This window comes from Accipiter gentilis, chromosome 30 (assembly GCF_929443795.1).
Source record: "Accipiter gentilis chromosome 30, bAccGen1.1, whole genome shotgun sequence".
Taxonomy (NCBI): Eukaryota; Metazoa; Chordata; class Aves; order Accipitriformes; family Accipitridae; genus Astur; species Astur gentilis.
The window spans coordinates 20758939-20780689 of record NC_064909.1 but is presented as its reverse complement, the minus strand read 5'-3'; the positions used below and the strand labels follow the sequence as shown (position 1 = coordinate 20780689).

The 21751-nt window shown below is 43.7% G+C and overlaps 1 protein-coding gene across 4 annotated transcripts in view; it reads right to left on the bottom strand.

Annotated features, from left to right (window-relative positions):
- Positions 1 to 21751, bottom strand: part of TTBK1 (tau tubulin kinase 1) — a 121909-nt gene that overhangs the window by 33513 nt on the left and 66645 nt on the right. For all 4 annotated transcript variants that reach the window (XM_049833559.1, XM_049833560.1, XM_049833561.1 and 1 more), the window contains 4 exons: positions 11756 to 11910; positions 10545 to 10764; positions 6733 to 6908; positions 3430 to 3988 (listed from right to left, as the gene is read on the bottom strand). In XM_049833559.1, coding sequence (XP_049689516.1) covers positions 3430 to 3988; positions 6733 to 6908; positions 10545 to 10764; positions 11756 to 11910 — 1110 coding nt within the window. The remainder of the gene's footprint in view (positions 1 to 3429; positions 3989 to 6732; positions 6909 to 10544; positions 10765 to 11755; positions 11911 to 21751) is intronic.

Genomic DNA, 21751 nt, shown 5'->3' with positions numbered 1-21751 from the left:
TAGCCAGGCGTCGATACTGGGGCCGCTACTGTTTAACAGCTTCGTTAATGACCTGGTTCACAGATGATACAAAACTGGGAGGAGTGGCTGAGACACCAGATGGTTGTGTTGGTATTCAGAGGTGCCTGGACGGGCTGGTGAAATGGGCAAAAAGGAATTTCATGAGGTTCAACAAAGGAAAGTGCAAAGTCCTGCAGCTGGGGAGGAACAGCACACACCCAGGGGCCAACTGTCCAGAAAGCAGTTTGCCAGAGAAGTACCTGGAGGTCCTGGTGGACATTAAGCTGAACACAAGCCAGAGAGGTGCCTTTGTGGCAAAAAGGGCCAACAGCCTCCTGGGCTGCATTAGGAGGAGTGTTGCCCGCAGGTTGAGGGAGGTGGTCCTTCCCCTCTACTCAGCACTGGTGAGGCCACAACTGGAGTGACGTGTTCCAGTTCTGGGCTGTCCAGTACAAGAGAGACATGGAGATAGTCCAGCGAAGGGTCACAAAGATGATGAAGGGACTGGAGCACCTCTCGTTTGAGGAAAGGCTGAGAAAGCAGGGACTGTTTAGTCTGGAGAAGAGAAGACTCAGGGGGGTTCTTATTGACATTTACAAATACCTGATGGGAAAAAGAAGATGGATCCAGACTCTTCTTAGTGGTGCCCAGTGAAAGGACAAGAAGAAATGGGCTGAAACTGAAATACAGGAAATTCCATTTAAACAGAAGGAAAAGTTTTTTACCGTAAGGATGACTGAACACTGGAACAGGTTGCCCAGAGAGGTTGTGGAGTCTCCATCCTCAGAGATATTCTGATGGGACACCGTCCTGAGGAACCTGCTCTAGTTGATCCATCTTGGAGCACAGGATGGGACTATATGATCTCCAGAGGTCCCTTCCAACCTCAACCACGCTGTGATTGATAATCCAGAGGTCACTGTCATTTTGCCAGTAACAAGTAATGGCTTATATATTGGAGCCAGAGAATGGAGGAACAGAAGAAAGCGTTACAGCAGGGATTACCCATTTGTTCTCAGTACTTTACTGACACCAATGGATGATGACCAGTTTTCGGGAGACCAGAATGAGGTCCCAAATCGGTACAACAAGGCCTATGACCTTAGTCATGGTAGTTCTGTGTTTAGTGACATTTTTACCTATCTTAAAAGGCTCAGTTCATATTCAAAGATAAGGAAGATTTATTCTCACACACACACACACACACACAATCTAATCCCAGTTTCAATCAAACCCAGAGGAAGCCCAAGCCTGAGCTACAGGAAACATCTGTCAATGCTAGTAAGGCCTTCAGTATTTTCATTAATTAAGTCCTTGGTCACCTTCTTATTAGCATCCCAACCAACTGTCCCTCCATCTCTGCTGTACCTAAGGAGAACAGGCTTCTGCTTTCCTTGAAGCACCAAGTCATTTTTCCTTTGAGAGTTAGCAGTTGGTTTTGTGACAGCAAATGGAAAAACATGAATGTCGCTGCAAAGCTGTGTATACAGAGGCAACTGAAGGGTCCAGACATCAAAGGAAGCACAGCTAATTCCTGGCCAGCCAAAGAAGTCCAGTGTTGGTCTGTATGTACAAAGATAGGCCTAGGAGTAACTAAAGGGTATTTCAGAGCACAGGAGCAAAAAAATGCACAGTCTGCTGGAGAACCAAGGCTCTCTAATGTATTAGCAGTGATCACCCACAATCGCATTAATCTACCTGTTTTGCCTGCTTTTTAAGTATCACTGTGCAGTGATAAGGAGCCCTCGTACTGCATCACACTCCGCTCCCCCAGTCATTTCACATAGCAGTATAACATGCTATGGCCAAGCAGGCACCTCCAGCCTTCTTTAGCTACGCTAAATATGTCAGTGAAGTGTCCCTGCTGGCTCTTACAGCTGGTTCTTACCAGCCAGCTCTTGCCATGTTCATCGCATCTTGCAGATCTTGCAGATCTTGCACTGACCAGCCCAATAAGTGTACAGACAGAGCAAATTCAGACACAGACCCTTCCAACTCTGCCGACCTCGCCTACGCAATCTCTAGATATCTGGGGCATTCAACATATTGGCTTTATGCAGCAAACGCTACCTAGGAACCTTGCAACTGGACACAGTCTCCGTGAGAAGCGTGGATTGCTACTATCCCGTGCTCAGCAGGACAGTCCCACTAGTGCCTGCTGTCAGAATTTCTATCCTTCCTGTAAATACTGCGGCTTCATACACCTTAGTAAGGAACATCTCGCCTGGCAGGCAAGGATTTGGTTTGATTCTTTTTATATAGTTTCTTGTATCCTTCATGTTTTGCTGCCAAAACTAACAGTCCTTTTTTTCTTGTACCTCTCCAGGATCCAGAGAAGAGAGGAAGCTGGGCAAGGCCTGAATGGAGGGATGTTCTTTTAACATGCTCCAGTCCAGTGAACACTCCCTTAGAGAATAAGCTCAAGAGGGAATGGGAGATGGAGTTACCATCTTCTGGAGGGGAACAAGCGACCGCACAAGTGCCCGCTGTAGGAGAGTATCACTGTGTCCATGACCCGAGACTCTCCTGCTCTTTGCTACGCTTACGGATCCCACGTGCATGAGAGATCTTCATTAACATAAAAATAGAAAAAGCCCTCAGGAGAACAATTTTACTGTCTCTTACAGTGAACGCTCTGGGACAGCCTTCTTCTGAATGTCTGAGAAATGAAGATTGGATATGACAGAGGAACTCTGAGCCTAACACTATATCATGTTTTTCCAGGTAATCTAATAAACTACCTCCCACTAAAAACTGAACTTCTTTATACCTTCAGAGGACCACAGCAAAAAAGCAAACCCCAATTTAAAAAGCCCTCTACAACTATCTGGAAGAAACACAGTAGGTAAAGAACATTTCTGTGAGTAAATACCTGTTAACAACAATGCCAGTCACTGAAGTAAGTTTGTCGGGATGTGTGTGCTGGTTACTCTGAGCTTTTTATTAGGTATTTAGAAGAAAGTTTAGTTTCAGGGAGTTAATTTTATGGTTTGCATTGCTGCAGTCCTGCCCAGTGCTGGTGTGAGATTAGGTCAGAGGGCGTTCTTTTGCCATACACTGCTGTTGCTGCTGAGAAACTATGTGGAGAAGATTTGCTAGCGACATCTCCATACAACTAAGCGGTTATTAACAAAACACTGTGGGAGAGCAATAAGAGAACTGATTAAAGATACTCACAACCACAGCTGTGCTCTCCTCTTGTCCCTGTACCAAAACGGATGAAAGACATTGGTAACAGCGTGTCCTTGGTAGGGGACAACGTTACTAGCTATAGGGAGCACATTTAAGGTGTTCACAACATTTGCAAGCACTGTCAGAAAGAGTTTCACAAGAGCATCCATGCTTGGAATCACAGAATTCTCCAGCACAGCTGAGGTTTCCTAAGATGATGCTATGCTAGGCAACAAGATACAGACCCAGGGATCTTACCTGTCTCTGAGGACCAGTAGGTTCAGATTCTCGTCTCCTTTGTCGGATAGCTGGTGCTGAATGTAGGGGGGAGTGGGCTGGACTTCCTATTTGCTGTTCGTGTTTACTGTCAGATACTGTTTGAGAAGGTCCTTCGTGTCTGTGGGAACTGTCCTCCTCAGTCACAGGCTGCATACCCCGACTTCGCCCATCATGCGTCTTCGGCCTGACTGCAGCATCTGCCCCCAAACGCCTTCTCTCCTCACCCTCTTCAATAGGTCTTAGTTCCTCAGGCTCCTCATCCGTGGTTCCAGAGGTGCTTGGCTCAGCACCTGGGTGAAAGTCCTTCAGCTCTGTCTCCTTGTCAATGATAACCCACTCCTTGCTATCAAAGTCCTCCTCCTCTGCGAGTGGCACTGAACGGAAAGCATTGCTGAGGGCTTCATGTTCCACCGAAGCAGACACGTCCATCCGACCGCTTGCTTGCCGGTCAGCCTGGCCAGTATCAATGGACAACATCTGGGCTGGCTGGGAGGAGCATACAAGCCGTGATGGAGAGCCAGGTAAATCCATTCGAGATCTAAAGACAGAACATGAAGCCATTAAAAATACATCAGGTTTGTGCTCAAAGTTAGGGATCATAAAAGTTGAGAGAAAACCTGTGTAGTCTATCTCACTCATTTCTTGGTACGCTTCAGAAAGACAAGCTTAAGCAAAAATATTTCTTTAGAAGCTACAATAGCATAAAGATGTTCCCCCTGAAGTGGTTCAGTATGACAGCCAATTCAGCACCTCTGTTCTTTGTAGATGACAGGATGATAAACAGTTTCCCCCAACACCACCGATATACTCTTTCCCCTTTGTTAAGTTCTACTGGTTTGTGAAAAAAACCAAAACCAACCAAAACACCCCTAAATCCTAAATTTACTATCTGACTTAACAGTGTCTCTGCTGGGCTTCTATAATCTCTTCAGCTGCACTGTGCTATCTCTAAGGCAGCCACATGAATTCTTCGAAGCCAGCAAGAATCTTTGATCCCATTGTGCATAGATGACCCCAAAATACTTTGGAGGAGCAGGAAGAAAATACGGCAAGTATCCTTTTACAAAGGGTAGTATAATGAATGTTCAGTGGCTCGCAGTCTAAATAGCAGCAGCTTCTGCAGCCATGCAGAAATACCTTTCAAAGAGGCTCTGGAAGCAACCTGTGCCCTAATGGCCCTGGCAGCATCTCAGCTGGAAAAACCAGTGGCTCTCCTGTCTTTCTGCTCCACAGTGTTACGATCCATGCTTCTCATTTGGCCTGCACCTGCTGCTTGCTTTGCTTCTCTGTCTATCACAGAGGCTAGCAGCTTGCTGCACAAAGCCAGAGCGTCCGCTGCCCAGAAAAAGACAGCCGCAGTGTGTTTTACAAAAGGATTTCAACGGGGACCGTACAGGAGCCTTGCAGACTCTTCTGGGAAAAAGCCTCCTATGCATGAGGGGAAAGAGAGAAGTGACTGACCATCGGGTGAGGGTTGCTAAGCAAAACCGGGTATCTTTAACACAGTGGAAGGTCAAAGCCGAGATGGAAAGAATTACAAGCAAGAATGAAAAATTTTTGATGAGGAAAGGGGAATTAGAGAAGGACGTGCATGAGAGGTTGATGTAGAGAAAGTTGTGAGCAAAACCAAAGATCTCAGCAAAAGCTGTCTGATGGATCTGAAAGAAATAAGGCTGTATTTGTTAATGTCTTAAAAATGTATGACTGTGAATAGGGAACACTAAGTATGCAAAGTAAGAATGCAAAATGGCCTACACTCTGTGTGTGAAGAACTGGATTTTAAACAGCTGTCGCTAAAAAATAAAAGAAACTCTGGATTTAGCCAATGACTTCATCTATTCCCCAGCAGAGGAGAGACTCTGGGAGTGGAAGAATTTACTGCAGAAAGACAGAAGAATTTCCCACTGCTGGGACTCAGGTCTGTGTTGTAAAAAGACAAAAACAGAATAAAAAGAAGATTGTGTGGCAGAGTGGAATTATATTTGCACCATACTTGGTGCAAGCTACTTGGAGGATGAAAAAAGATCTTGATTTTAAAAACAGGAGTTGAGGGAAGAAGGCAGGAGAACGGGATGTGTTTGGATAATGCTCATTTTCTATATTAAGTTAGCATGGTGCTGAGTAGACAAGGAAGAGCGGGAGAAATAAAGGAAGCAGTTAAAAGCTTTCAGTGAATATACAGGGCTAGTGTTGCTGACTATTATATATAGATTTTTCCCTTCCTATTTTAAAGAGCTTTTCTTCTGAGCAAGCAAAAGAAGAGGTAGCAAGAACCAAGAATTGTTATTCAAACCCTAAATTATTAACAGCAACACAAACAATCTTTCCTGAATTACAGAGAAGCATTACAGCTTCCCCCAGCCACCCGGAATAAAACAGTACCTAACAAACTGGGGGTAGTGCTAGGGGCTCATCCTCTCTCTAGTTCTTTTTGATCCTTCTTCATTTTCAGCTACCGTCTCCTCGTGACTGTTCCTCTTGGTTGAAGTCTGTCAGATTTTATCTGAGAAGAAGGCCTGTCTCTCTCCTACCTCTTTTAGAGGGGCCATTTCACCAGCACGTTCTGCAACCACAGTCTCCATGCCCTGACTTTCAACGGGAAGAGGAAGACAGAGTAACAAAGGAGGAGAAGGGGGTTACCAGCACGAAGGGCTTATGTCTTGTAACACGTGTTCTCCAGCACGCAACACTTTAAAAAGCTTCTTTCCATTATTTTCATTATTCTTGTTTTTTTGTTTATTTCTTTGCTGTGGATCTGAGAGAAGGTATTTCTATTACCCTCAAAATTAGGGTGCAACACGTACTTTTCACGTGCAAACAAGCACAATGCTATATGCTGAGAAATGAATACTATTATTACTGTTAATGAAAAGTAATGAAATAATGAAACCCACCAGATCAGGACCTGCCAGCTAGCTCCCAGAATACATGCATCCCTGTATGTATCCTAACAAGATCCATTCTTCCCTCCCACCTCAGGCCAGCCAAAAGCTTTCTGGCTGTTTACATTATCTCTGACCTGATGCTTTGCCTTCCCTCTGACAAACATCCCTCCTACCATCTGTGGAGTTCTTCCCATCCAGGGACAGGATGAGAATCATTCCCACTAACTCTCCTTATTAACAGACATGAGTGTCTCGTCAGAAAGATCATAAAGCTCACGAACACCTCCACCCGCAAATGAACTTCCAGTGCCTGCTGATCTAGTGATTAGGTTGGTCTCAACAGTCAATCCACAAGACACTGCTAAAAGCAGTAGGAGGCTACAGAGGGTGAGCAAACCTTCTTTCATGTAGATCTGCTTTGCCATCAGCGGTGGAGAGGCGTTCTGACTCAGGGCTGTTCACACGGCGGTATCTTAGGGAGCGCACTTGTGCAGTAGGGGACTCCGGAGGCACTCGGACAGGGGAACTGGGGCAGACACCATTTCTCTGCTCCTCTTCCACCATGCACTGAGTCTGTAGGGGGTAAACACAGAGAACCTCAAAATCTGACCACAGACATTGTTTTCCCATCCCTCACTGTTGCTCTGTGCTTCAAGGATTCAGTTTCAGCTGCATTTTCACAATCTACACAAGCTATGTTTGAAGGAATGCAAGGGGCCGTATGCCCTGGCAATTAACTCAGTATTAAAACAAGGTATGGGGTTTAAATCGATTCAAATCTTTAAACATCTTTACAAGGTGGCCTTTGCATTTCAGTTACCCTGAACTGAAAGCTGATCCAAAGGAGTTATCATGGGCAAACCTACTGCATACACAAACCATAACTGCTTATCTATGTCAATACATGTCTATGCAGTCTCCATGCATTATATTGCAATGTACCTACTTTTATCTCAGACGAACTTGATATGACTAAGCCATCTCCTAATTCCCAGGGTGGTTTGGTTTTTTTTGTTTTGTGTTTTTAAGTCTTGGTCCTCTAAACAAAGTCCTCCAGGACATATAGTCAGCCACAACATCTGTAAGAGCCTTCCACAGACCCGAGGTCATGCAGGTACCTGAACACGCTCGTGGACACTTGTAAGCATTGACCGTTCATACTCTACCAGTACATATTTTCTGTTTTCATATGGCCTTAGTGAATCTGATTTTATTTTTTTTTTTAAATTTAGCAGCTTACAAAGGAGCGAAGTAGGTGACTGTAACACAGCTGCCTTCTGCTTTCCACTGTGCTGCTTCCCCTTGGAAGAGGAGACCTGCTTAGGCAAAAGCGTAGAGGCAGAATGGTCCAAGGGCTACAGCAGCAGTCTAGGATTTGCATTCAACCCTGTTGTGCTGCCAGCCATACAACATCAGCTGCTACACTGTGCGGATGTGCATTGAGGTGCCAGCGCAAGTTCCTAGCATGGTGAGTGTTTACCCTTCTCTGCAACATGCCCTCTATTCACTTGTCCTCTATTAATGCCAGAGGCTCTGAATGTAAGCAGGCTTCTCAGTAAAACGCTGCTGATCAAGACAGTTGCCTTTGTGTGTGTACTGTGTTTACGGCAAGTCAGTCAGTGTCCATAAATTAGCAGATCTAAACCGTCCAGGCTGGGTTTGGAATGCATAACTAATGAGCCTTTGCAGCTAGAGAGAGTGGAGGAGAACTTTCAAGCACTACAGGAAAAGCAGAATAGATGATAATGATTTAATCTGTAATCCATTCAGGCCAGCAGAGGGTTAGTGACAAAGGAAGGTCAAATGCGTTTGTGAAAGGAGCAAAGTGCCGATGTAACTGTAGGGTAACAGGCAACTTGGTAAGATCCAAGAGCAGAGAATTGGGGGATGGTGTGGGAGAGAGGGAAGAGGCTTCTGAAAAAATACAGAATGAGAACTTTGATCCAGTGGAGGAATGAGAACTAGAAAGGTCAGTGACAGTAAGCAAGGAAACTGTCCTTAGCATAGAAATGGGAGAAGTGGGACAGAAGGAGGTCTGAACTGTGTGAACAGAGAAATAAAGATGACCTTAGAGAGGCACTGGGGAGAAAAAACATAGCGAGATCTACTCATCACCTAAATACAAAGAGCAAGACAGGGAGAGCCAGAGTTACTTCTAGTGCTACAAGACCGGAGGATGAAGGATGGTGAAGCTGTGAATAGCAGAAGGGTGTTTTACACACCAGCTGCCCTTGTGGTTCTGAAGACACAAGGGATGCCTGAGATAACAAGCAGAGGTGAAGCTGTGCCCTTACGTATCAAGTCTGCAGCCTCCTTTTTTTCCTCCATGTGGTGACTGTGACTTAAATAAAAACTGATTCTCTCTCAGAGAACAGTCAGACGAAAGATAATAAACCTAGCAGAGCGAAAGGACAGGCAAGAGTCAGACTAAAGATAACAACCCTCACAGAGAGAAAGGACGGACTTCTTCAGCTTTGGAGAGCATGATGCCCTGGGCTCTATTTCATAGACTTCTGCGTAGCTACTAAGCTTGTCAGAACTGAAGCGTTCATTGCCACGCTGACTAACGCCCTAAGCTCCTTTGCCAGTAAACCGGCAAGAAATAGCATATCCCTCGGCAGGACAGTCACCTGGTCATGCTGTGGATCTTGCAGAAACCTCTCCTGCCTCTAGCTGCTGTTATGACAGGGCTTGTGAATGACAGCGCTGGGTACCTAAGACATGATGTACAACTAGCACGCGAAAAGGATGTTTAGGACTCCCTTGTGCACATCTCAGTCTGACTGAAGAGCGTCAAGGCACCTGGTGGTTCAAAGGAACAGAAAAACACATAGGAGTTACGAGGATTTTTCTGTAATACTCTTTTTTTTTGTATGTTGTGGAAACAGAACTGTCCCGCTCTACCAGGCTTTTCTTATTTCAAGTGCCTTCGAATGAGAACTTCGGGGAATACACACAGTTTACCAGTGAGAGATGAGGAAGTGACTTGAACTTGGTTTATAATTCTCAGTATTGGGGAATGCCACTGGTAGTGTTCCATACAGATAACACATTGATCCAAATTATTTGCACTGGAGAATTTTAAGCAAGTTAGATGAGATTATTTCTTGGCCATGAATAATATTTTCTAATAAGACTAAGGACAGTGGAGATATCTACAGTCCTGAAAGAAGGACTAACTTTGTGCCAGCAGAGACTGAAGTGAATTCTGGTCAGACCCAGAAGACTGGTAGATTGAACATGCTAGTCCACAAATGTCCATTAAAGACAGGTTTGTGAAGTGAATCTGATATGCCCTGATAATATTTTAAGCCTGTTTGATGAAGGTTTCTCTGCTAACAGATTCTGTATGTATCTGATGTCATGCCATGTGACATTCTGATTTTTAAATAAGAATTGAGATCAACACAACGAATACTAATTTACTTACAATATGTAAGTTGATCTAATAAATACACTAACTGCTAGATTCTCATACTTAACATTTACTACGGAATCATCATTCAGTGGGAATGCCTGCAGGAAATTAGGTAACATTTACAAGAAAGGACTCAGAAATATCTTAGGGATTAAGAGGAAAACCAACTAAGTATACACTTTATGCAAGCTAAGAAGTCTAATATGATCTTGGAATGCAGAAATACAAGAATATTAAGTGATAGTTTCTCTCGCTCTTCACAGGGGTGAAACCATCATTAGATGCTCCTTGTAGATCGTGCTACCCTTAGAAAGGAAAGTTAAAAAATTGGAAGAGAAAAATTAGTGATGATTCCAGACGTAGAAAAATACAGCTTATGAAGAATCTCTGATGAAATTTATTTTCCCAAGAGATTAGGACACGATAAAATTTTGGTTTATAATTTCCAAACCTGGGACATTTCTAATACTGTATCAGCTATGTAAGAACTAGAATTCCATTGACTGAAATATCAAGATCCTAGATAATGATATAATGATTGTACGAAAGAGTCACTCTAGCATTATTGGCCCCCAAAATGTCATTTGCATAAAGATCCAAATTAATCCCAATGGCTTTTACTCTGTGAGAAAATTGTTTGTAATTTTCCATTTCCCCAGGGGAATTCCACAGTGCTTTTCAGGCTGCACTATACAGGATGCTACATCAGTGAGCCCATGCGGCTTCTAGTAGTTTATGAATCCATCGCCCTAAATACCAACAGCTACAGGAAATAAATAAATGTTCTTTACTTTGCTGATGCTGATCCTGAGTTTGTTGCGATTCACATCTGTCTCTTCCCAAACTTCAGCCTCATTGAAAGCGGTGTTTGGAGTCTGACCAAGACCTTCCGCTGGCCGGCCTGATAGGATGGGAGGAGCATTCTCTTGATCACTTAGATGTTCACCCTGTAGGACATCCTCAGTGTTCTCACGAAGCAAGTCCCCAGGTACCGGAGTGACATTAACCACCCTATGGAAGAGACAAGAAGAAAGGTAAAATTATCAGTGCTTAAAGAAGGAGGCCTATCACACTGCTCCACAGAAATTCCTTAGCAGCTTTTAGGGTATTACCAGGTTGAAAAAACAGGCAGTGCATCTTTATCCCAGATATATGACAACCTGAAACAGAACAGGAGGATTCCACCTAACATGCAGTCACAAAGGCAGTGGGATGGATCAGTAAAAGCATCATGGGACCCTTGATACACAGGCTGCGAACTTCTTCAGAAGTGCCCATTACACAATATTTGTCGTAGAAGAAACTTCCCCTTTTTGCATGAGCAAATGAGGCTTAATAGGCCTTATACCTTTTACCTTCCATAATGCTAAGCTTTTCTCTTCTATAGTACTACTAACGATTATTGTTATCCCCTAATGTCAGCCCCCTAAAAAGCACCAAAACAGACCAGTGCACTAAGCCTTATCAGCTTTTGTTCGGACTCATTTCCATCTCTGAGCACCGAGCTTGGAGCACCTTTGCACCAGCGCATGAAAAACTTTGTAAAGGTCGAGGAGCTGTGTTCGAGGTGTGACGAGTGCATGTCCTCTGCTGTGTTCAGCTCACTATCAACCACAAACCCACCCCAGAGCAAGGCAACAACTGCCTCACAGCAGGTACTGTCACAGAAGCTCCAGCCATGTATGCCATATAATATGCAAAATATACAAGCATACGGGCTCCATCAATCCTGGCCAAAAGTCTCAAGACATCCCTTAATGCAACTCCAACCCACACACTTAGCCCCAACAGAATATGTGTTTTCAGGACAGCGAGGGTCTGAAACTGGGTTCCACCACCTTCGATGTATGTTAATATACATAAAGCCAAATCAAGTAGCGTCTGCCATGCAGCTCCAACTTCCCAGGATCATAATAGCCTTGAAATCTTTCAAAAATGAACTTGTTCCTGAGCTTTTTGTTGAAGATGTCCATAGTCCAACTGGCGCAACCGCAATACTCACCCAAACATGGCTGCTGTTTGCCTAGTGTTTTGCTGTGGTGGAGTAGAGGTGCTCGTGGACAACAAGATATCTGTACCAGCCTTCTCCCAGTCAAAGGCTTCATTTTCAGTGATGCCTCTTTCCTTCATGCTGTTCTCAAAAACGGACATGATTAGCTGCAATAAATTTACAAAAACAATTTACGTTAAGTAGCTGAGGGTGGCTCTCACAAAAAATCTGAGGTATGAGCATGAGGACCAAGTGCAGCTTCTAATCTCCATCTTACCTATGAAAGGTACCAAGAAATGAAAGCAAATGTCATAAAATCATATCAGTTGTTTCTCAGGCTGGTTTTGGCTTGGTAACTGAAGTTTCTTTAAATCTACAGAAAATTTTCTTTAAACCTAAAAAAATCTATAAATCTACTGATTTGATGAAATCTTGCAGTCGGCTTGTTACTTTAACTCTAAAGCCTTAACTTCAGCTCAGCTTTCCTGTAAATTACCCATATGCAGAACAGCACATTTGATATGTAGAGTTCAAGGGCTGCCAGAAGATGTAAACAAAACAGGAAAACGCAGTCCTAGGATGCAGACTTGTTGCAGTGTCTGGCTTAAATGCAGCTTGGTCAGAAGTCCTATGATATGCTTATGCACAGTTGTCATGATTTAAGCCCAGCCAGCAACCAGGCATCGCACAGCTGCTCAGTCAGTCCCCCTCCTCCCAGTGGGATGGGGAGGAGAACCAGAAAAAAAGTAAAACTTGTGGGTTGAGATAAGATTGATTTAATAATTAAAGTAAAATTAAATGTAATACTAACAATAATAATAAAAAAAATATAATAACAGTAGTGAAAAGGAATATAATAAAATAATAAAAAAAACAAACCCAAGAAAAACAAGTGATGCACAATGCAATTGCCCACCACCCGCTGACCAATGCCCAGCCAGTCCCTGAGCGGCGATCGGCCCCTCCTGGCCAACTCTCCCCAGTTTATATACTGGGCATGATGTTCTATGATATGGAATATCCCTTTGGCTAGTTCGGGTCCACTGTCCTGGCCGTGCTCCCTCCCACAAGCTTCTTGTGTACCTGCTTGCTGGCAAAGCATGGAAAACTGAAAAATCCTTAACTTAGGATAAGTGCTGCTTAGCAACAACTAAAACATCAGTGTGTTATCAACCTTATTCTCACACTAGATCCAAAACCAGCTACTAAGAAAATTAACTCTATCCCAGCCAAAACCAGTACAACAGTGTGGCCTGCCACATTTGGCTGCAGAAGAAAATAAAACTGGAAAAAGGATGATACCATTTTCTTTATAAGATAGCAAGTACAAATGCTCACGCTGACATGGTTTATGCTTGTTGCTTTCTAAGAACAGATATTCTTTAGGAGAGAATGAAGCTACTGGCAACAGTGCTCTGTGCATCAATGCGTTATGCAGGGAAATCTGACATTCTGCTGTCAAAGGGAAAATGGATGCTATAGGCCAACAGCCGTATGTGAGGTCCTGCATTTCTAATAAAATTATTCAGTTAAATAATGGAGAACTTAAAGGATTCAGCCTAAAGTCTATATGGAGAGAGAATATGGTGACAAACACATTTGGCTTATGACATAGAATTAGCACTAAGTTGTGAATAAAAATTACCATGAACAAACATCCTATTTGCTTACATTTATATTCCAGTTCTGTTTATCAGCATGATCAGGCGCCCAGGAGAGCCTGCCATTTCCTACTACCTTCCACCAAACTCCAGTAAAATGCCTATTAGCAGCTTTCAGTTGAGCCACCTTTTTCCTCCTTTTTTTGACCTAGACTTAGGTGCTCCACTCCTGCAGTGGCACTATGTTTGATTAAAAGAATTCCTAGAGCTGACTATCAGTCAGACCAAGGAACAGGTAACACCTCTCCAGAGAGTGGACGTAATATGGCAATGGTAGGAGCTTCTTTGATTTGAAAGGGATTTTACTGTTGTGACAGCTTAATATGATAGGATTGTGTTTCTGTTTGTTAGCCTCATGTCACGATGCCCCCTTTCACCTCTGATGGAAACAGGAGTTGTACTGCTGCTGTTGGCAGGGTATTTCTTGCTCAAAACTGAATGTGAATAACCGAAGGGTCACAGTCTTGCTTTTAGTAAATGCATTTCTGGTATTTAGTAATCTTACTTGGATGTTTTCTCATGAATTTGCCTAATTACTTATTGAATACATGTAAGACTATTCCTATATAATACATATAGACTATTCCTACCTTATGGCAAAGAATGCACTAACTACGTGAACCATCTTTGCTCACTCAAACCTGCCACCTGCTAATTTCATTTGGCAGTTCCTCATTTTCATATCAGAAGAAGCAGAAAACACTCATTCTCCATTCACTTGCCATTCTGCCTTTGATTTTAAAGATGTCATGTACATGTCAGTCCTCTCTTTTTTTTCAGTGTACTGTTCTAGTCTAATTAGTCTTTCCATATCTGGAAGTGAATCTATCTCTAGCCTCCTTGTTACCCTCCTCTAAAACGTCTCTGACTTCAAGATATCCTTTCTGAGGTGCAGGAATGGAACTACACACAGTATTTAAGAGTATGCTTCACACAGATGTACATTGTAGTATAAGGGTATTCTCTGTTTACCCTCTAATACTACTCTAATTATTCTTAGGATTATATTTGCTTTCTAACTGCTACTTTGGCAAGGATTACTGTCGAATGACTTTTAGAAATTAATATCCCCACATCCTCAAAGACTCCTTCCAAGAACTCCATACATTTGTAGACAGATGCCCTTATAAAAGCTGTACCGACTCCTGCTCATTAGATCATCCTTACCCATCTGTCCACTAAGCCCAGTCTTTATCACAGTTTCTGATTCTTTGTGATGTACATGTCAGTGTCAGGGACTGGGATCTTCTGAAGCCATTTAAAAACTGGTACTGCTTCTGCCACCTTCCACTCCTTTGATACTTAAGCAGTCTGAAGTAAGAAATCACATGCTAAAATTAGAAGTTCAGCTGTCTTATTCTTAGCATTCCTTTATGCAGTCAAGGACGCACTCAATCACAACAACTTTTGTTACTTTCTGCTATAACTTCTTCTATAACCCTTGCTTTGCAGGCCATTTGGGATTTTACAGACCTCTATTGTATTCCCTGTAGGGTCTTCTTTTGCAGGCTGAAGGATACTAGTGTCAGTCCTCAGCTGCCATGATTCTCAAGCTATTCCATGGTCTTTTTGAGCCTTCTCAGCTTTCCCTGAACCCTTTATACTTCCGATGAAAGGTCAAAGCTTTACAAGGAGCAAAGTGGAGTGGGAAAGTGCACAGAACAGTCCCGACAACAAGCACGGTTCCCAGAAGTCATGCAAAGAGTTACTGGATCATGTCTAGGGATCCTCTGCCTGCAAACACAATATTATTAGGGACCAGAAGAGTTTCCACAGTCACTGCAAGCCTCCCATACTGAGTTTCCTTCTGCTGGGCCCAAGAACAGCTAACCTGGCAGAGCCAAGGTGAAGATGACAAGCAATCCCTCAGTTACACGGGATGTCAGATAAGGAGCACAGCAAGAGCCTTGGCGGGAGGCGTTACAGATGCAGAGGGCTGGAACTCAAAAGATCTTTAAGTTGCAAGAGAACTCAGGCGATCACCTAGTCCCCCCCTACTCAAAGCAGGGCTTACCTTCCAAGTTAGGTCCAGTTTCAAAGTCAGCTCAGCTTGCTCAATGCCCTGTCAAGTTACATTCTGACTATCTCCAAGGATGAAGATCCCACTACTGTTTGACATCCTTCTGGGGATAACTTTTTTTCCCACATAGCTAACTGCAATTTCCTTTGTTGTTGTGGATGACATCCATTGCATCTCGTCCTTTCACTGTGCACCTCGGAAGAGTCTAGTTCAGTCTTCCCTACAGGTAGAAAAAGGCAAAACACAAAACCAGGATGCCCTCTCATGCTTCCCTTCTTAAGGTCAAAGAATTCCACTTCTCCCAGCCTCTCCTCTTATGGCATGTGCTCTAGCTCCCAATCATCTTGATAGCCTTCCTCTGGGCTCACTCCAGTTTGTATGTTTTTCTTGTACTGCACACAGTTTTCCTGATGTGATTTAACAAGTGCCTAACAGAAGGGAATAATCGCTTCCCTTACACTGCTGGCTATGCTTTTCCTAATACAGCCCAACATATGGTTCGTTTGCTTTGTCACAAGGACACACTACTGTTCCACGGTCACCACTACATACAGGTCTGCAGAAGAAGAGCTCCTCCCTAGCCAGTTAGTTGATCCCCAGCCTGTACTGTTCCATGTGTTTATGCCATCCCAAGTGCAGGACTTTGTATTTGCATTTGCTGAACCTCATGAGGTCCCTGTAAGCCCATCAAGGTCTCTCTGAGTATCAGTACTACTTCTGAGCATATCAGCTGCTTCTCCTGAACTGGTATCTTCTGTGAACTGGCTGAGAGTGTGCTCTGTCCCTCTGTCCCATCATCCAGGTCTTTAAGGAAGACACTGAACACTGTTAGTTCCAGTACTATATCCTGAGAGATATCATTAGTGGCTAGCCACCAACTGAACTTTGCATTGCTGATCACAAACCTCTGACACCCAGCAATCCAGACAATTTGCCACCAACCTTGTGGTCCACTTATTCAAACCATCTCTTCACAATCTGGCTACGAAGACTTTATGAGAGACTGTGTAAAGTCAGGGTAGATAACATTCACTGCTCTCTCTGCATCCATAGAAGAAGTCGCCTCGCAGAAGGCTGGTCAGGTTGGTCAGGTATGCTTTGTCCTGGATAAATCCATGCTGGCTCTTCCCAGGCCCCTTCTAATCTTTCATGTACCTGGACATGCCTTCCAAAAGTAGTTATTTCATAATGAGCCAAGCATCCCTCTTCAGCAAGAATATAATGCCCACCATAGCTATGCCTATATACCCCACTCCATTAAGAACTTTTTAGTTTGTATACCATGGACCTAAGTGTAGATAGAGGCTGACTTGCCATATTTTCTTGGCAGTAACAGACCTAGCCTTTTGGCGTCTGGACAGAACACAAAAACAAGGAAAGTGATGACAAAGCATGTGCATACATGAACAACATTATCATTTTTTCAAAAACTATACGAGTAACCATTTGATGGGGTTTGAGGCTAGATGAAGAGACTTCAGGGAAGGCTGAGCTCAGGTGATGAAGGAACGTAGGAAAAGGTGGTAGATGACCAAGTAACATCTTCTCATAAGACTTTCTTGACTCAGGAAGATATTCCAGTTTCTGTCTACTGTTTGAGAATAACGCATAAGTCTGTCATCCATGCACAAGGTAAAAAAAAAGTTATGTACACCTAATTGTAAGCTAAAAATTAGGCTCAAATCATGAAGGTACCAGACAGGACTCACCTCCAGTACACCCAACAGGTCTACACCACATGCAGACAGGGACCTATGAAAACAACCCGTTATCATGGTGCCTGTAGTTGGCCTTACTTGGAAAAGAGCTTTCAAGTCATAGGGAAGTTGTGGTGGAAGACCAGCAGTTTGGATAGGTCTCACTGGGAATTCCTCATATACAAAGGAAATGTTGGCCATTCTGAAGCCCTGGGAGGTAACACGAAAGGCACAAGGCAGTATATTTCATTCAGACTAGCTGCATTGTACAACAATCACTCCACCTCTCCAGGATCCAGAAAGAGAAAGGAGGCAATGGCTACAGACGCAGATCAGATCCTCTTCCCCAACTACAGGGTAAGCAGAAATCCACAGCACCCCAGTGAGAAGAAATACAGAATTTCCCCTTGGAAGGCTATCAGAGTCACAGAGGAATAGTATGGAAACAGGGGCAGAGCATGGACTGGATCAGCTTTTCCCATTTAGGGCTGTTCGGACTCACGAGCTTCTTACCGGGCCAGATTTAACAACAGAAAGGGATAAGCAGTAAAGAAAATACACTGGATAAACCAAACTGCGGCACAGCAATGGGAACTAGGGAACCCCTGTGGTACCTTCCCCCCCCCCCCCCCCCCCGAGCACTGGACAAGGATTCATGACTCAGTAGATGTAGACTGGGGAGGGCACGGCTTGTCAGTCCATGTGCCAGGTCTAGACCATGTCACATCAGAGTGTGTCAACTTCCACAAGACAAAGTGCTATTCCAACTCTTTGAGTATCAAACCTACTGGTGGGATAAAGAAGAGACCCAGCACGTTTCTCTATTAAAGATGTTAATGTCCATGAGAACATAAAGGTTGATTGCACATTTTGTAGTAGCATACCATGTTTTGGGCTGATGCCTTATAGAATGAGAGAGAAGCAGCCAATTGTGCAGAAATTACCCATTAAACGGTCATGATACATCTTGTCAAATGTCTTCTCCTGACCAAGGTTCAGGAAATGAATCACAATCAATCCTGAAACAGCAGGTGAAAAAGGTCCCAAAACAGTTATGGATTGTCCAGATGCTCCAGCCTTGAATTCTCTGGGGCTCATCTAGGAAGACGCACATGCATAAACTTCTGCACATGCATAAACTTCTGGCATGGCAAACTGCTCTTGCTCAAGTTTCTAATCTGCACTGTAATCCCCAACACAGTATTAAAGAATAAATATTAGGCACACCTCTTAAGTGGCAGGGGTCCCCTTTTGATAAGGGAATACTCCTGATACATGATTGTAAGCCCTAGAGGGACGCCTGGGGAGAAAACACTAAGGCCATGACGGAAGACTTCCAATAACTTGGCCAACATGAGAGGTCTCAAACTGGCACTGGTTGTCCACAGAGAGCCCTTCCCAAATGCTCTGACAATATCTGGTATCAACTGCATCTGAAAGGAAGAGGTCCATGTACAAAGCTCTTAGCTTCCTACCTCTGCTCTGGATGTGTACAAGACAGCCATTGTCTTATACAATCACAGGTGGTGTGATCACTTTTTCTTGGGTGAAATGCAATTCACAATCCACCAGCTGAAGGAATCTGATGGGCTCCCAGGCAAAGACATTCCAATTTCTATAATCTTCCAGTACAAAGGTCACCATTTCTTTTCTGATACTCAGTGCAAAAAGATGGATCTCTGGGGAGAGAAGCTAGCCACCTCCCCAACCATACCTGAAACCATCCCTCTACCAGTTGGACCCAGCATGCAACTGTAGCAGAAAAGATTTTCATGCAACTTTCTCACATCCTATCTTCACTATGCCAGGGAAAAGGCATGTCTCTCTTGCTGTCAAATGAGTCAGAAAACCCCAACGTGTTGCTCTAATGCCCACATCCTCCTGCTGTGAAAGTGCTGAAAGTTTGATCCTAACCATGAACCAATACTGACAATGACCCATTAAAGGGACAGGCCCGATGTCAGAGGCCATGAGCCCAAGAAGTGCAAAAACACAAGGTGTAAGCAAGATCCATCACACGACAGCTCAACTCTATTTTATTCTACCATCATTTTCTTCACCTATGCCTAGGCAAAGCTTGTGCCATCTATCCATCAGAGAGTAGTGGTCTCCAGTCGCACTTAGTCTTCAGTTACAGCCTGGTATCTCTCTCTTCTGATGTGATCTCATGGGCCCAGAACTGTGATAAAATTGCCACTAAGCGTGAAGTGTGCTCCAGAGGATCTAAAATGGCAAGGGAAGGCAGATGACTACTGACAAACACTATTTGATGGCTTAGCCCTGGGGCATAGATATCAATAGTTAAGAACTACACACTTCCCATGGATCTAGAGCCACAGTCTGCGACCAAGTATGATCTTGGGAACCTTCACTGCCATGGGAAGTAGGTCCAGGAATAACAGGCTCACCATTCCATCAGCTTCTGGGCCCAGCTAAGGTCACTGGCTAAGTAAGAGCAAACCTGTTGCAGACACACAATGGAGTAATCCCATTTTCCCCCCAAGGCAGGCAACTACTTGGATGCTGCAGAGCGTCAGCTGAGGTCCTGAGTGTTAGCAATGCTATTTTCATGCTTTAAGGAGGATTACGGTCTTCCCAGTCAGAGCTGGTAGCGGAAAAGACAGTAGTTTAATTATTTAATTGAGGCAAATGAGAGAAAATCATGGTGGCTAACAAGTGCAAAAAATTAAAAAACCCAATCACATAGGGGCAAGAATGCAAGTAGGAGAATTGGAAAACTAGGAGACAGAGAGGAGATAATTCACGCAGACAGAAAAAGCCATAAGCAAGGCCAGGGGGTAGATGGGAGAGAGAGAAATATGTCTCTGAGTGGTGGGAGAGGACTTTTGTTTGTTTGTAATGGGGTTTTGTTTTTTTGTTTGTTTGTTTTGCTTTTTTTAAACAACAATACGGAGAAGGAAGGATGGGGTCACTGAGATGAAGTATGTGCATTGCCTTCTACCTCTCAAACTTTCTTCCTGTGACAGTGATAAAACAAGTCTGAAGATAGCAGATGCAGTTGCTTTTTCTTTCATGCATCAGTTAAGGTGTGCTGCACAATGGTGGTGAGGGCTATAGATGTATTTCACCCCTCTCCCTTTCCCATCCTTCCCACTAGCATATCTGCTTAGATGAACAATCCCAGATGCTGACGGTGGCAGAGCTGAAGAAAAAGATTGCAAACTTGAGGGCATGGACCACTTGGAGCAAGGTGGACAGCAGCAGCGGCCAGTCCCCTATTTGTCCCCATTTACAAAGGAGCAAGAAAGGAGGGGCTGACCCAGTACGGCTCTTCTTACATTCATGTCTGGCCTCTTTCTAAAGCCAAAAGCATCCTATGATATCCAGCACCCTGCAAAGCCAGAAGACATACATCAGGAGAAGTTAGAGAGATAATACATTGGAATTCAGACAGTGAGGGAGGAGGGAGCAGTCAGAATGATCTTATTATTGGATGCTCACATGCAGCGTTTATGCATCATTCCTCACTTCAAAATGATGGAGGTGGGAGAGGAAGGATTTTACCAAAACCTCATGCTACCACAAAAGAAGCCAAAGCTTTACTTGGTACACAGAAATAGAAGCAATCAAAACTGCCATTTCCACTGGAAAAACAGATAAAATATTAGGAAGTCTTAGGAATGGAATAGAACATCGTAACTGCAGTTTATCACTTCATGGGCTACATACGTCTTGAACATGCAATGCTGGCAAGTCCCCACCTCACAAAGGTACAACTGGACAAGGTTCAGAGGAGGACACAACCCAAAGGTGTGGAAAGGTTTCCTTCTGGGCAAAAAGCAAGTGAGTAGACTAGGATCCTTCAGTCTGGGCAAAAGAGTAACCAAAGAGCAATACCGTGGAGGCCTGTAAGATTCTGTGTGGCTGGGAAGCGGCAGAGGGGCTAGGGACCAGTTTTCACAGTTATGTCCAAGATGTAAGGGGCATTAAGTAAGGCTGGCAGGTGGCAAATTTAGAACAAACAGAACAAAGTAGTTCTTCTCACAGCAAGCACTTAAGCTGTGGTGCCTCCCTGCCACATGATGGATGCTAAAGGTTTTACATGAATTCAGGAGAAGACTGGACAAGTTCATGGAAGACAAATTCATTGAGGGCTCTGAAATAGAGACATTTTTGGTTTAGGAGATTCGTGAGCCTCAGGGATCCTTGATCCTGGAGCTTTGAGAGTTTTCTGGGGAAATGTCACTAAATACTCATTCTTCTATAATCTTTGCACAACTAACAACATTGGAGACACACTACTAGGCCAGAAAAACCTTTTCTCCAGCCCGGTGAAGCTGCCCTTTCATCATAATTTCTCTCAAAGAGGAGAACTCAGAGGTCGACTATTGCTGGGCAGCTATATGAAACACCAAACCCGTCCAGCTAAAGGACAGCATTCAGTCATAATCCTCACCTGGTGATTAGCATACATCTTAAATTGAAATATATTAAAGAGCTAAGAAGGGAAATGGTGACCTGTAAATTCAAATTATATTCATATATGTTTTATTCTGTTTCCTTATTTCTAATCCTGTCATTCCAATTTTTAAATAAACCATGACTTTATATATTAGCAGACATACTTTCCAATTTCCTTAATTTCCCTGAGGGTCTGGTACTGGTGACA